Below are 16,837 nucleotides of genomic sequence, written 5' to 3' on the forward strand. Positions count from 1 at the left end.
GCAAACAGGCTCACGGCTGACGAATAAAGTAGGAGAATTTGGTTTTCTTCCTTTATGCTCCGTGATGGGACAGCAACGGTCCCATCATTCTTCCGGAAATTTGTCCACGAGATCGCTTAGCTCAACACGATAGAACCATGTGGAAACGTTTAAAATGTTCCTACTTATCATAAAGTAATGGTAATGTTTGAGGGGATTTCGGGAACTGTCAGACTTTTTTTACTAGTAATGCATACGTTAGCTCAACTGAAACTTAGTTGGATGCAAATACTAATTGGCTACCCAAATTTAAATTATGCTGCTGTCACCTTCTTCACGATAGTGTGAAAATTCAGCTTGCTCCTCAAAAGGAATAAAAGTTTAATCAAGTCCCGAAAATTCCCTAAAAATTGCTTGCGTTGCGTAAATAGAGTTTGGTTAAAAATTGATTTCAAGGCAAGATATCCTCGCAAACAGCGACATGATGTGTGTACGACAATTTATATATTTTTCTTGACTTTCACTCAACGAACTATCCTATTAACAACTTAATGGAATCAACCATCACAGTCATAGGATTGCTTTTATGGTGGAAGAAACAGACATCATAAGCTCTGAGGATTTGAGCATGGGAATCGCTTTGTTGTGCCACATCTGCGACCGTTGGATAGTTTCACACACAGGAGAGATTTGACCAAATATGTGGATTGCAGAAACAGCGAGTTTAATGGATTTCTATTAGGTAGGGCATCTTCGAATGAAAACAAGATGCTTGGATTATGCGGTTGCGGCGGCAAATTGAAACAACCTATCCTGAATTCCAGTTATGGTAGAAGGGTTCGCAAAGCAGTGGCAATCGGAAGCTTGTTTGATGAAATTGTTTGAACCGTGACATTTTTGCGATTCCTAGTGTGGCTAATTCAGGTGGGAGCATTTATCTCAATAGAACTTTCACTCGGAACCAGTATCAATGTTTTTTGTCTGATTTCAGCAGCAATATTTCACCAAGGCATATCTTTATATTATTTAGAATACAGAATTCAATGATAGACGTACTGCTAGTGAAATTCAACACCTTGGTCTTTCAGTTCAAAATGCGAATTATCAAGTGAGTTGCCAAAGACTGCATAATAGGTCACGTGTTTATTTAGTTAAAAAATGGTACCATGGAAAGACGGGACCTCTAGTGCATAGCTTTTATGAGTAGATTTCTTTGGTCACCTTCAATTTTTGAGGCAATTCAAAAGAATAAAAACAGAATTTTCAAAGACTCCAGAATGTTTACGTAAGGTAGATCCAAGTCTGTGACGTTGGTGTGTCCATGAAAGTTTGCTTAAATGTGGTTGAGACGCAATAACAACAGTCTCTCACAATGTTGTTTTAAAGTGACCTGGTTAATCGAGGTAGTTTGCTGACGCAGCAACAAATTTATTGAAAAAATTCTCCAAGGTACAAATACTGGATCAGCACTCTTCGCAGTACGGTGCAAACTAAATAATAGCATTCAGTAATTCTCGCGTGCTTCTATGTACGCTCAAAATAACGGGAATGCTCATCTATTTAGGATTTTCCAGGTTTTTGCACTCTTTCTAAGCCAGACACAAGTCGAAATGTTGTACTCTGCTTGTGTAGGTTATCGAGCTCGTGGAACAAGATTGAATAATTTATTTGCTTGAATTAACGCAATTTTCAGCTTAAAGTTGACTGGAATATTTAGTTTCTGCTGATCACAACCAAGACCATCTGGTCAGGTGTTTAGCTGTATTGGTCCCTAAAAATGGGTCCCATACGCAACATGCAAATGACGAGATAAAACAATAATAACGTCAAAGGCAGACAAGCATATCCATACTTACCTTGAGTTGGTTCAAACGGATTACAACGAGGTTGATCAAATGACCATTCCATACCCTCATCTGCGACGCAATCGCTCTCGAGCGTGGCAAATGACTGATAGTCACAATACGACTACAATCAGAAAAAGGTTGAGTAAACTCACTGAGATTATTTTGTTATGCAAATCGGGTTTATTTGAAGCGACATAAGAATTTAATGAATTCAGTCTGTTCGATAGCGGCAAGCCTTTCATACTTCCAGATGAATCAATAAACCCCGAAATTCATATCTAACTTTGTTAGTGTAAACATTATTTCTTCTACCCCACAGCACAACTTAAAATTATGCAACTGCTGCTATTAAAGTAAAAGAGGCGCTGAGCTGCTTGAATTGCGGGACAGTGACGGGAACAATAAATACTAGAAAACGCCCAAAATCTCTAACTCCCTGGCAAAAAAACAGGTGTATGGAGGCCATTGGACCTGCGACTATTTTAGGGACGTTTTAGGAAGCATCAAGTCATTCAGGTAGTGATAACGCGCGTATTTTCACAGCTAACGGAGGACAAAAGCTGTCCATGGTTGACCGATATTCGCAAAGAGCACGAATACCTCCCAAGGAGGCATCTGCTACTAGCCTGATGGTCTTCCACTCACCTGGACAAATCCTTCCTGCGTAGGCATTTGTTCCTAAATGCCGAGCACGCATCATATACATAACGACCTCAATTAGCTAAAGATGTGTCATTTCTGGTAGTGTATCACAGTGGATAATATGAGCTTGCTCGGCGAAATGAGAAAACGGCGCCAAGTTAAACCATTTCCTAAACAAAATGAGAGTCCTGGAGAGAACAGTTATTTTTTGTTGTTGATGTTGACGTGTATTAAGTAAATGTACGGCATGTTGTCACTCATTTAATATGTAGCCTAAGAACAAGTTTTGTTTTTTACTGAGTATGAATACAGCTGATCTGCGGGTTTGTATCACAGACGTAGTTCCCGTTATGGAGTAAAAACTAGAGCAGAATCAAGGATCAATAATGGTGACGGTAACCAGTACTGGGCTAGGGAGACGATTCACTGTGCCGATACAAATAAAATGTTACCAGCGAATAATCAATTTTAGACAGTGATGTTATGCTGTCGACGATGGCATGGCCAAAGTTTTTAAGTTGACGGTGTTCATCTTGAGAGAGTAACAAGAGGCCTAAGCGGTTCCAATTTTTCAGTCCCGATAAGTCGCTCAAACCCGGTTATTCGACTGTAACAAGCTTTGGCCTCATATTTTATTGCATTGCTTAAACTGAGACAAGAAGGGAACAGCCATAAATGACGGAACGTCAACTTTCTGAATGTGCGAGCCTATTTCTTGCAAATGACGTTCAGGCAGTCAACATCAGAATGTGGTTCAATTCCGCGCTTTTATTGTAAACACGCACTAGAGGACCTGATGAAGTTTCCAAATCTTATCCATTGGTTTTATCCTCGATCATGCAATTAATCAGTCAAATGCAAAAGGTTAGCCATACTTTCTTCTCAAAATTCTTAATAAAAATTCATCTACTGGTGTTTGTAGTCCTTAAGATAACATGAATATCTCCTGTACATTAAACCGGGTAGAATGGAAGCAAACAAACTTCAATCTTTGCAGACGTGTTTGTTCGTTATTAGGAGGCGAATGTAGGTGGGATTTACCTTGAAAAATATTTTTATACATTCTTAAGTATGATGTTTAGCATTGTGAATTTTTGTGCAATTCTGTGTTAAAATTTCCGATTTTACGGACGCTTTGTATTGGATAACACAAGCTGTGTAGCGCGACAGTTCAACGAAAAATACGTGTGCTTAACTTACTTTGATCAGACCACTACCAATGTGTGCGTTGTCTTTGCGGACGGGTTTAGTGTTGCTGTTTATTCTGTTATGGTTAGGTTAGCATATGTCATGAATTTTTTATCCTAAACGGTTGACATATCTAGTGAGCTAGGATAATCATTCGACAGAAATTGGACGGAGTTTCGGCAACGCAGGTTGAACGGCAAAGAGCTAACCTTTTGGGTCACCTTTAATTTTACCCAGTCTTAACAACAAATCCGGTTGTTCTTGAAAACCGTGGTGAACTTTATTTTGAAATAACAGTTGTCCTTGTGAGATTTTACTCCATCAGTCGACCACATATTTGTGAACTTAACTGTTTCTTCATACCACATTCCATCAACATTTCATCTGTCAACAGCCCTGTTGTAACAGAAAATCGAATGAATTGCGCCAATATACCCTTCGTTTTGAAACACGCAAAGGCATGTTGTCTGGAAGAGGTATTTTTGCAAAGTGTTAGACTAATCATCCTAACAATCATAAATCTTGTTTTGAGGACATATAAACTTACAACTTTCAGTGGTTGAGAATGGAAAAGAAAACTGAAAACGTTTCTTAATTCCTCCTGTTTACTTAACTCCAATTCGTTAATAGTGTCCTGATCAGTCGATGACAGAATCTTCAGAAATTATTACCTGCCAAACTGTAGTCAGAAATTTAATTGCCCCATTATGGCCTGGGGACATCTCGCGGACAAACATTTGTTGGAAAATGCGTAAAATCTACTCTGAACTATTTGAAATAGGTACTACCGATACATTGTGATTTCCGGTATTTGGGGCAGTAATAAGGTATATATATATATGCACATATATATAGGAGCTGTTTTTGGGGTGTTATTTAGAGAGAACCAGTAGCTGATACACTAAAGGTCTTATTGTGAGGATAGTCGTTCATGATGCAACTTATAATTATGTCCATGGATTAGGAATTTACGACAACTAACTATGATTTTTCTTTACTGTGAATCATTATAAGAGATGTTGTATTTTTATCAGATGCACTCCGTTCTGCGCAGTCCCGTTCTAGAACACAAGGACAATGTTCCTCTTCTATTTGAACTTATCAGTGTATGTGTCCGACACTGTGGTTCAACGTGCTACCCCAACATATTAAATGAGATGAAGGATGATTCCTTTCTAGTACAATGACATACATGGTCGCATTCACATACGTACAAAATGGGCTCACAAAGAGCACTGTGTGTGGCCTCGTCCAACGCCCAGAATGGCCATTAAGTGCCAGAATATAAGCTACATTCATGATTGCTAAGGTTAAATAAATTTGGTTTAAAAGAAACGCAATGCAGTTTTCCATGGATTATATTTCAGCCAGGTATTGCGGAACTCTCCGATCGAAACCCGGATAACCTAGGATGTCTGCAACTGCTTTTCACCTATCATAGTTACGTTTATTGCTCTCAGTCGTCGCAAAGAGACTAAACCTTATCGTGGTATGATAGTTTGCGTGCTTCTCTGGATCATGGAGCTAAAGTGACAGCTACAGGGTCCCTCTTACCAGGTTGGTCAATGATTAAACGTGCAACCAACACAGTCACTTAGCCATCGAGGTTGGGAGTTGGGGCATGTAGGGTGACTTGTTCCGCTTAACAAGGGATGACCAAAAACATGCTATTGCTGACAACTGCTTTCCTACCCTTTCAAGGTTTCTCCTTCCTACCATATTCAACCCTAGTTTGGGTAATCTATCTTCAGGCCTCAACACGGACTGCACTCTTCACCGTGCGTCCAACGCATTTGCAGCTTCTGTACGTCCAACTTTGTTGACAAAACCAGACACTTTAAAACCAGTTTTCGAATCTGAAATCCGGTTTACTAGGCTAACTTTAATGTTCGCACAATGAGACAAGGGGGATAACAGGTGGCTGTTTCTCGGACGCTAGGTTTCCTCTAAATCGATGTTCATAGTCCTAAGCATTGGAAGTGATCGAGTGCATTTCTGTACTCAAGCGTCATCTTACTCTTGGCGCTGACGACTTTCCTTCTTGTTTGTTTAACGATGGCATGTGAGTTCTCATCCAGTGCTCGACTGGCCTAAAAGGGTCAGTCTAGGAGAAAGAGTCCGATCCAGGTAACTGTGGTGAATCGACAACGGTGCCCATTTTCAAAAAGGGTACTCGAGGTGTGTGGTTACCACACGGGTGTTAGTTTGACTCCAGCCACTGCTTTTTCGTCAACCTACGGCCACAGGGGAATCCTTGATCCGTGAGCATCAAGCGGCTTCCGACCAGGTAGGTGCTGTGTTGACCATATCTTCACACTACGTCAGGTGCTGGAGCAGAACCATATGTACAGAGGACCCAAAATCTCGGTGTTACTTCACTTCCAGGGTGCGTTCGATTCAGTAGTTGGGTCAGTACTGTATATCTTCACCGTCAGGTGCTGGAGCAGCACCATATGTACAGAGGACCCAAAATCTCGGTGTTACTTCACTTTCAGGGTGCGTTCGATTCCGTAGTTGGGTCAGTACTGTTGACCAAATTTTCTAAACGGGTTGTGCCCCAAGAGTTTGTGGAGCTAATCCAGTCCGTATATGCACAGACTTATGGGCGTGTGAGAATGCATGGTAAGCTCTCCAAAAGCACCCCTAAAAAAGTGATGTACGACAAGGGTGCCTACTCACTCCATTCTGGTTCAACTTCTTCACTGATGAAATACTGACGCGAACACTGGTGTTCAAATTGCTGCTGATGAGAACCTCATCGATTGGTTGTATGCAGACGTCATTGCCCTCATCTTCGAAGGCGCAGCGAAAGCTCTGTTGAGTAAACTGGCAGCTGTCATTATTTCTTTTGGCATGCGCTTTGCCTCTTCAAAGTGGAAAGTCATTTTTCAGAGAGAGCAGTTCTTGAGCATAACCACAATAATTCGAAGGGGAATCACTGGAGGTTCCGGAGAATTTTACGTTTCTTAGATAATTGTGTCAGCAATGACGAAAAGGTACCTCATGAAGTCAGTACACGAATTTCAAAAGCCACAATCGCCTTTGCTAATTTTCGTCACTTGTGACATGCAACTTGTCTCGAGAGTCGCGTGTACCAGGCCATGTAAAATGAGTGTATTGTTGTATGTCTGCGAAACATGGCCTTTTCTGCCAGATAAAACGCTGCTGGCGATTGTGCAGTAGGTATTTCAATCGGCAAAATTATCCAGCACCGCTGACTACGATAGCTCGGCCATAGGCCACGCATGCCAAAACACAGCCTACCGAGATGAGTGTTCTCCGTGTTTTTTTAGGAATGGCCTACCGCAAGAGATGAACAATGTATTAATTGGCAGAACTGTGTAAAAGATATTACGAAAATTTCAGGTGCAGTACGTCTTTCAAGACTGGGTCCCCGTCACATCTCCTTTACTTGGCTGGAATTATTGTGAGAAGTAGCAGCCGACCGATGTCAGTGGCGGTTGTGTTTTCAGTTCCTTTGCATTTTATCCGACTGGGCGTTTGGAGGTGTGGTATTTCAGAATGCTAACGATGGACCACTACAAAGTCCCCTCCATCACGCACTCTCTTATCTTCTCTGACTCCAAAGACACGGAATATAACTGGACAAATTTCATTATTGTACGGCAGTGAAGCACTGGCTTCAAAGCTTATGTTGCTTTTTCTGATGATTACAGTGGTCCTTAGCTAAACCAAGCCAACAAATCTGAAGGCTACTACTTAAAAATGCCTAGGCGTTTTTTCATTGTCAATCTTTCCTGTCCAGGAACCGTTTCTCCAAACATGTGGGACATTCAATTGAAGTGTTATTCTGCTTGCTATAAAATACAAACGAATGTCACCCCGGCCCTATCTTCATACAATTTACCAAACTTCGCATTTGTTAATGACGTCTGTATGCCTAAATGTAGTTTGAATAGAGGATTTGACGACGATATCAGACGTAACGGTTGATACAAGACTGTTAGAATAAACCTGATCTCATTCCGGTTTCTGACACTAAATTAATAATTCGCTCACATTTTTGCACATTGAGCAGCGACTATTTATAGGCTCCTATCTCATTTCATCAAACTTTGACCACTGTTAAAGTGACGAGTTGTCCAAGTAAAATAAAATCGGCAGACTTATATATTACACCAAATAAAATGAAAGAACATTTTCTTCAGTCCAGTCGCTTTTGTATTATTAGTTGTCTGACAAAATATGCCAGCCTTTTGAATGAAGTATCAAAGAAATGTTCCATACTCCGTTCCCAGACGTGCCATAAGAACTTCTGTGGTTTGCAATGCAATGAAATTGCTTTATTCACCGCTTACCTTTTACACATGGTGTGACGCTAAGTACGTGATGCACCTGGAAAGTACGCGTAAAATCAGTCAATTCGGTGTCGAGACAAGGAAACAAACGACTGTCTAACGCGAGTGATGTCCAGCAAATTCGAGTTTCGCTTGTCACACTCATCTTTACCGCTGATTGTACATACGCGAACAATGAAATATGCATTAAACCGAATCGTTCTTTGTCCATGCATTCGTGTCATTTGACTAATGCACGTTGACGTATAAGCGCGTATAAGCTCCACTCCATAAACCTACTCTCTCTCTCTCTTTCTCTCTCTCGAATGTCTGACTTGATTGGGAATGGCAAATGTACATAATGCATACAAAATATGTTGCGGATAATTAATGTAGTAAGATGGACAATGCATTTGTAGGCGGTTCAAAGAGCGTATTCGGACAACAACTGTGGGGTTGTACATTGCATGAGACATACTGTTGGTATTACAGGTCAGTATTCATTACGAAAATAGATAATCTGTTTGGTTAGTGTGCATTTGGCAAGTGACAGAGTTATGTCCTCAATGCAAGCACCGTTTGACTTTACTAGTGGACAAAAAGGTACGTAAGATATTACGCGATTGGTTTTGGATAATAATCATTCAGAATGTTTCAGGATGAAAAAACGTACAAAGATGGGTCACAGAATGATTTTACTTACACAAATAATAATTAGACTGCCATATTTATTATCACTGCATGGGGTTTCTCCGCATAGTACTATTTCAAATGATCACAAGCTCTTACAGCGTACATTGGAATCGGAAGTGATGCTCTTGTTTTGAAGGCGCGAACAAATACCCAGTTTTCATCTCGTGCATAATGTCGTTTCTCAACGATCAGTTGGGTCTTTGTGTTACGTCCCGATCCAACATTGTACTGAGGAAAACTCACAAATACCAGGCGCCGTCATCAGTCCTGGACACACCCCCTTGTTTTGCTTTGTTATTGCCACTCAGACTACCTGGAAGATATCACCAGTGTAAAAGCTTGTACCACTGATAAATCTTGCGAGTAATACCTGCCAGGGTAGTTTGAAGCGCCTTACATGCATGTGATGGAAGGTTGATTTGAAAAATACTGAACTGCTTTAAAGTGATTGTTCATCAATGTTAAGCATTCAAGTAGTGTGTGGCAAAACGAACAATCTTGCATCCAATGACTCCACCAGTCGCTGGCGCCCATTGGAGAAATTGAGTGCCTGGCTGATTTGTATTTGGTGGCCTCTAGGAAGCATGGCCTCATCGCCTATGCTAATAGTCTGCACTGACTAGAAACAAACATAGATCTGCATACATCTAGAGGAGTTGCCTCTTAATACTTGTGCACACAGCGTAAACCTCAAGACAATTTGCACCGCGCGGTTTACTACCTGACTTCAAAAGACAGTCACTAATTCCAAGACGATCACTGGATCTCCAAAACATCCGATTGTTTATTTGGCAAGCTGCGACGTCGCTTTCAAGTGCTTCAAGGGCTTCCCAGCGAAAATGCACACATGTGGGCCTGTGTGGATTGCTCTTTCAAAACATCAATATGTATATATATCATGAGTTGTCGAGAAATATTCTGTTTAATATCGTTTTCGATTCGAGATTAAGCCCAATAAAATTTACGTATGGTTTGTTTGATGCACTTGGATCGCAAACCGTTTTCAAAAGAAAAAAACATGAGGATAATATGAATTATTTCTGGTTCCAGCTAAGTATGCAAAACATTTACTGACTTTTCGATCCGGAAGTTCAGTGATGCTTGTTATCTGAAATCCACCAGTGAATGGACAGTTGTGCGAGACACTCAGGCGGTTTTCGTTCAACGCAGCTGTTTGAAAATAAAACAATTGGAAAATGTTAAAGCTTCCCGACGTATTCATTATCTGGAAAACATCAAACTGAACCTGTTTTCAGACGTCATTGAAGCAGAAAATATTTGGCTTTGGTTCACACTTTCTTCTTTCAAATGGAAATATATACCCTAACCGTCCTATTTTCACTGAACTTCGGCTGGTTTCAACTTCGGAGGGGCCATTTCGTTGAACGGTACTTTCGGAGGTTATTCGGGATTCGATACCCTTTTATTGCAAGTAGAACTCCTCCCGGACGTGGCACAGCTTCCAACATGCTGGTCATACACGAAGATGCACTTGGAAAAATTGACCTCTCTTTGCCTTAGATTATAATAGACTATTCTTCTAATGTTGTTGAATAGTGAATACTCAAAATTTTAATTTCGAGTCTCCAAGATAATTAGTCTGCACCCATTGGCGGAATTCTCCATGATAGTAAGTCGAAACATTAGGTTATTCAGTTTGTCATCGGTAAATCTGGGTCTGAGTGGACCTACTAACTGTTTGAAGAAGTAAACCTGTTCTTATCTAAAATCATCATAAAAACATTGTAAAATTGATGTTTCCAGTCAATGCATTTTTTCAACAGGAAACGACTACCAGTTTGGTGTTTTCAAGCCACTGAGTGTGCCTTATGTTCCTGTTAGTACGATAGTAGAGGTATCGTGATATTTCATCCATGGATGAAATACACTACTCATAAGGATGCTGAAAATCCTTTGCTACCATAAACGAGAGATAGAGCGGGTTCTAGCTGAAGTTCCTGAAGAAGAAACAAACTTTGTGGCAAATGAGTGTGTTGCGCTAAATTCGTGCAACTGGGATTTAAGTTGACGGAATCTCGGGGACTGCGACTACCCAACGAGCCCCAAGAAAGGCGAAACCGGTTGTCAAAGGATTTTCTACAACCTTATGAATAGTGTATTACGTCTGTACAGGCAGTGCGACATATCGTATATTATACCAACTGTAACAAGAGGCGGCTTGTTGCCTGCTTGAGAACATCGTAAAGGAGATATTTTGCTGGGTTCCCTGGTGATTCTCCCACAGCATTAATTTGTTCGCAAATGAATATATTTCGCCAGCATGTACGATCATTTGACGAATGACGTTCCAAATCCAAGGGGACTAAAATTCCGCTGGTATGACAGTTTTCAGGAAGTCTCTAAAGATGTGATATTGCTTTAGGATCTTGGAAAAATATCTGATCTCTGACAAAGCGCTCCCCAGCGAACTACAGTCTGCACAATCCTGAAGATCTTTGAGTTGCAACGCCTCTGAAGGATCAAGCGCAACCCCAGTTTTCCAAATGGTTTTATAATATCAACAGTAACCACAACCACTAGCTTCCAAGCTACTTGCGTTTGCGCATGCTTGAGTAAAATCTAACTTGGTCACAAGGGTAACTACTTTAAACCACTGAGGCAGTCCTATTCGTCATCACGTGAACGTCAGGTAGAGACACGTCATCCTGGATTTGTAGGCTGTCCGGCTCTACTGTCATACTACGAAGTAACTAAATCAGAGATATTCGAATTACTGATACTTTGCTTAGGCGTCCAATTTCTCTAGTAAGCTTGGAAAGCAGAGATAACATTTTTCATGGAGCAAATCACCCACGATGTTCCTGAGAACTCTTTCCTTCTCGGAGCTTACCAGCTAGGTGCGGTCCCCAAGTTTCCCTCAACATTATGTTTTACTTGTTTCACCTCAGGCTTATTTCTGTTGCCCCGCGAAAGTTGATAGAGCGACGAGCGTGTAAAGCATCTTGTGGCAAAATATTCAATATTGATGTTCACTATGAATCACTCCACTTGAGCTGTTCCATGACTGTCAACAAGCCCATGTAAGTCTTCGCGGGCCCCATTTTTCGGGGTATATCGACATCAGTGGCACTGAGATGGGACCATCACAAAACACTTTTAGTTACTCAACTATGCTCAGAACTTCAGTGGATCAACCCATAGTGACAGCGCACCCGTCTCGGATGCCAGTCAACTATAAGTAGTATTCATATGTACGTATATATATATTTGTGAACTGTTTACATAAGCTTGTAATAGTAAGTCGTTTGATGTCATCTAGAATCACGCATCAATATTTGACCTGTTTGTACTTTTCTATATACTAAGGGCGTGAGAGGAAAACCGTCACTTTAGGCAACCATACGTTTGATGCATCGCGTTCTTTCGACGCAAAATCACTATGTTTTTCTATTAGAAACGAGAGCTTTAGGCTCTCTATTGAGTGCTACGAAAATGCACGATGCAAGAAGAGTCAAGTTACACTTCGTTATTTGTTTAATCTGCGACTGAAAAGCTTTCGGCACTGCTGCCATGGGTATTTAATCACTACCCACACGTTAATTTGATACAAACGTAAAATCTGCCTCTAGGTTTGAAAGCGGTTGGTTGGGACTGATTTTTTACATTTTCTCATGTCAGCTTCTGTCACACTTCTGTCGTGAACAGATATCGTCTTAAGCAGACAAACAGGAACACTGCTTCACTTGTGAATTGAAGATAAAAGTGTAGCACAATTTGGTGACTGATTATTATACGGGTGTTTAGTTTATCGCTCGCACAACTCTACATTTGTGATTCAAGATGAACTCTACTGAGGCCGCTTTGCTGACTTTCTTTTGATGACGTAAACATTTAACGTTTCCCGGCTGACGAGAGAGACACAAACGCATCAATCCAGCTATCACCGGAGTAAATACCATATTGCCCAGGAACGAATCGTTCTTTCAACGGTAGGTAAAATCATGAAATGTTTGAGGTTTTACAGAGCAAACATGTTTGTGTCTTACAATGCCTCTCTTTTACCACGTTGAACAAACAGAGGCTATGTCAGAGCTTAGTGATAACCTAGTGGCTATCAGAAAGCGTTCCAAAATTTCACCCAGTGTGATGTTTTCGGATTTTCAGATTTTACTGTCTAAACGCCTTTGTTATCCCTTCATGCATAACATGTCAGCAAGTGCCGAGATGGTGAATTCAACGACAAATGTCTGCTGTAGTTATTCTGAAACGGACGCCGGCAAATGATTTCTGCGTTCAGTTTTCAGTATTTGAGACTATTCTTAAGTTCATTTTCTGGCCACAATTTATTTAAGTTTAAGAAGCGACTTTCTGTTTACGCATTTTACCCGCCCATTTAATTTAAGGTCCTAATGGAAATGTCAAATCCGACAAAATGTTGTGACTTACATGTATTCAGCGCTAAATACTAAACTGCAACTTTACAAAAATGGTTCTAACAAGAGACAAAACCAAAAATCTCAAGAGGCGTGCAAAGCGTGTCCAGTGACCATAACATAGTTTGTCTTGCACTGTGGCACGGGCCATGAAGGTAGCTGTTTTTATTTAACCTCCTAACTTCTCTATACCCACCAAATCTTCCCTATTGTTCGACTGGACGTTTTTGCAAGTTGGTCTCCCAGAAACAAAGTGGCTTCTCGGCACAGTGTTCATACAATAGCCGGCAGCCCAAAATGTCAATTTAACGAGATCGTTTTTGTTTTCACTCTAAACAAACATGAGACAGACGGTTTGTGACATTGATCCAGTTATAAGGGATCACAGAAGGCATCATACGCTGGCTCTGATTTGTTAAGTAGATAACTGCTGAATAAGCCTAAATTAAATGTTGAATTCGAATAAACTGCTCTGTTGCTCTCAGTGAGTGGACAAATTACCACAACTGAGTGATAATCAAATCCTAGATGGGACACACTGAGTGGAAATTTCGGAGCATTCACTAAGCCTGTTTCACGGGTGAGCAAAATTATACGGGGTGCATGACATCGAACAGCAAATGTACTTTGCTATCTTCCCCTTTTTTAACCTGAATATCCTTCTTCAGGGTAACTGTATCACTTGAAAACCAATCCACGGGAAATTGTGCATAACGGACATGCAACTATATTGAATTAATTCGGCATCCAAGTGGAATACCCAGCTAATGAGGCAAAAACTGTCTCACTTTGGATTTCGGCAGGTGATCGCATTGTTTTCGGTTGACTGTCAAGTGTGAATTTATTGTGAACGCCAGCACAAATCTCCAATACGTTCTTTGGGAGTGGTCACGGAGAATGAATACTGAGGTTATATTGGGGGTCCTTGTGCGAGATTTTTAATTCTTAATAAACGGGATGTGGGAACCAACACGATATTATCATCGAATTACACGCACCTTCAATGGCGATACAACATCTTCGACACCAACATTAGTTGAATTATGTAGGGAGCTTTAAAAACACGCATACCTTGTGCAAAATCTGACGATATTATGAAGTTTATACCAATTTCAAGCTCGCTTCATTTATATAAGCTTTTTCCTTATAAGTGTATTGCAGGCAAGCGCAACCATAAAGAGGCCCGTTTTCAATGTTCGTACTGTGAATAGTAACAAGGATATGCCAGTTTGCCTCCCCGACATTCTTGCTTGAGGGACCACCAGATGGATCTTTCAGGATAATGAGAATCAATGTTTTTGACATGATACATATGTTATAAGAAGTTTTGGTATTTCCCTAGACGTTTTACCTTTTTTTTATATTCCAAGTCTCGGAGTACTCATTCACATTCTGCTAGAATGAATTCATTTGCTAATGAAACTCACTTCAGCACATCACAAACGAGAGATTTGGATGAGTTTCTCGGTAATAACAACATTGTAGGCAGTGGTGTCCTATCAACCAAAAGTCATTTGGAAAGTATCGGAGAGAAACACGGAGAAAAAGTGGAGTTGAGCAGTCATTTGGTTCTCATCGCTCTGGTGAATAACGATTGATCAGAAAGCAAAATATCATTGTCTAATGTGTCTTCCTCTGAGTTCACTTGAGCTTATTGCGCCTTCACTTAATCCGTCAGTTTGGTATGTGCCCAAGCCCCAAAACTGTAAATTTGGAGGCAGAGTCCTTGAACAAATATCAAACCAGTTACCTACCTCATATCGAGTGTGAACTCAACCAGACAGTTTAACTCTATACCTCTAGCATGGTTCGATTTATCCAGTAAATCCATTCATGTGGTTTGCATTGTGATTTTTCTAATTCACAGAACAACTGATTTCCTTTGTCAAAATGAGTTTGCTCTAATTGACTCCGATCAGGATACCTGGGATCACTGATGTTTTATTTGGTTTCTTTGACAAAGTAGAGCAACAACAAAATCAAACGGCTTTTTGCGATTTCTTTAGGGAAACAAAAAGTTCAGGTAATCCAATCGATTGCAGATTGGATCTTAAGAGGTTGTTGTGTTTCTGTTTTCGCGGGAACAAAAGCACCTGATGTTTGTTCCAGTTGCTAGCCATCAAGCTGCTTACATTCAATGAAGGATACGTTGTTGAGCAAGCAAGTATCTGAGATGTTTTTTCACTTTTAACAAAGAAATTACATTTGATGGTTTGCGCAAGGCATTTGTAAGCCTACGTCGTTGGGTGAACATGTGTGATGATAAGTTTTTTAAACCTGCAGCAAGTCACTCAGCAGATTTTGACTGGCGACTGGTGGAGGAAAATCAGCTCACTGTGTCTTTTAATCTCGTCACGCAGCCAGGATCAACAGATTTAGTTGGTATGTATGATCTTGCATATTATAATATACATGTTTCAAAGAGTTCATTTATTTTTCAAAATTTCAGAATAGGAGAAGGAGAACGAACTTTGAAACGCCAGTGATGTGAGGTGAACAAAATGCCTATATCGCAAACCCCTACAACTGAAATTTTGGAATAGTGTTTCACTATAGTTTCACTATCGTCATCAATCCAAGGTACTCTAACACACGATCAAACTTGCTGTTTTTAATCACAGAGGCTGTCAGCAATTACGTGTGAGAGTACCGGGGCCAAGTTCATCCGTCCACTCTTATGGAAATTGCTATCTCCCTTTACCGAATCCAGCTTTTTCCAGCAATAAGGCATTGACAGTAAAATGGAGTCCGTAAGTCAGTAATGCCATTTGCATCCCAAATTTTCTTTTTGTGTCCAGGAGTTTGAGTTTCCTGATTCTGCGAATTTTCATCAACCCCCATAAGCCTACTGTTTGATTTTGCTCCGGAGTCATTTTTTTACTCCGTAACATCCTCTGCAAGGTACCGCTTTGGTCAGTGTTCTGAAGAAAAGCATTTTTTCCGCCCATAATAATTTTCCTCTCTGCTTGATAGAGGTTTTTTTTCAGGGATCACCTTGAAACTTATTTAATGGCAAATGGTACTGTAGAAACTTTAAGGAGTTGGCTTCCGTTTGCAGCGATCTATTCATTAGAGGGTCACTGCTAATATAAGACTTTGTTCAACAACATAATATAACAGCTGGGTGATGATTACAATGGTTAACATGGTACGTAATCATACCGGAACTTTAAAATGCTTGCGAAACTCATCTGTTACGATTAGATACCGACAGCAATAGACGGCAACCGCATTACTGTGAACTTGCTGTGGAAGAAACTGCTCTAAACTTCCTCTATAACTGACACGCATTTACTGACTGGAAAAGTATGGGTGCGATTGAACGCGAATCGTTCACATGACCTTGATTCATGTTGCCTCAGTTGATAATCAAGTCATAAGCTTTCAAATTACACTCTGCAGAATTAGGTTTTAGTCAGAGGAATTATTCTCTGAGCGCCAGAATTGCAGGCCATCAAAAGACAGACCTCAGGTCTGCAAAACCACATTATACTTGGTAACGAAAGCCTAACAAAAGTGACAGGCTGTAATAACCGCGTACTCGTCGTACTGTGGTTGTAGCTGCGGCAGTTTCGTTCATCGATGGTCTGGGATGGAGGGGGTAGGTATTGCGCGTTGCAGGCGGGAGCTGATATGTTGATGCATAAATCCAGCACTGTCAGTGGGCTGTCAAGTGGTGAGGGAGTTGGAAAAGGAGCTATGCATTGAAGGCAATAGCTTGGATGCACGAGCGCCATTGAGGGCGCGACTGGGCCATATCTGACAATGTCTCTAGCCATTGATGTGGCCCGTCTCG

The 16,837-nt window shown here is 40.7% G+C and overlaps 1 protein-coding gene across 1 annotated transcript in view; it reads right to left on the reverse strand.

Moving 5' to 3' along the window:
- The window catches only part of T265_01972 (hypothetical protein), a gene marked incomplete at both ends in the record, with an annotated part of 69,059 nt that overhangs the window by 33,781 nt on the left and 18,441 nt on the right, over positions 1–16,837 (reverse strand). The window contains 2 exons of the mRNA XM_009166110.1: positions 1,836–1,947; positions 9,723–9,817. Of these exons, the coding sequence (XP_009164374.1) occupies positions 1,836–1,947; positions 9,723–9,817 (207 nt within the window). The remainder of the gene's footprint in view (positions 1–1,835; positions 1,948–9,722; positions 9,818–16,837) is intronic.

Source organism: Opisthorchis viverrini (genome assembly GCF_000715545.1).
Source record: "Opisthorchis viverrini unplaced genomic scaffold opera_v5_22, whole genome shotgun sequence".
Taxonomy (NCBI): domain Eukaryota; kingdom Metazoa; phylum Platyhelminthes; class Trematoda; order Opisthorchiida; family Opisthorchiidae; genus Opisthorchis; species Opisthorchis viverrini.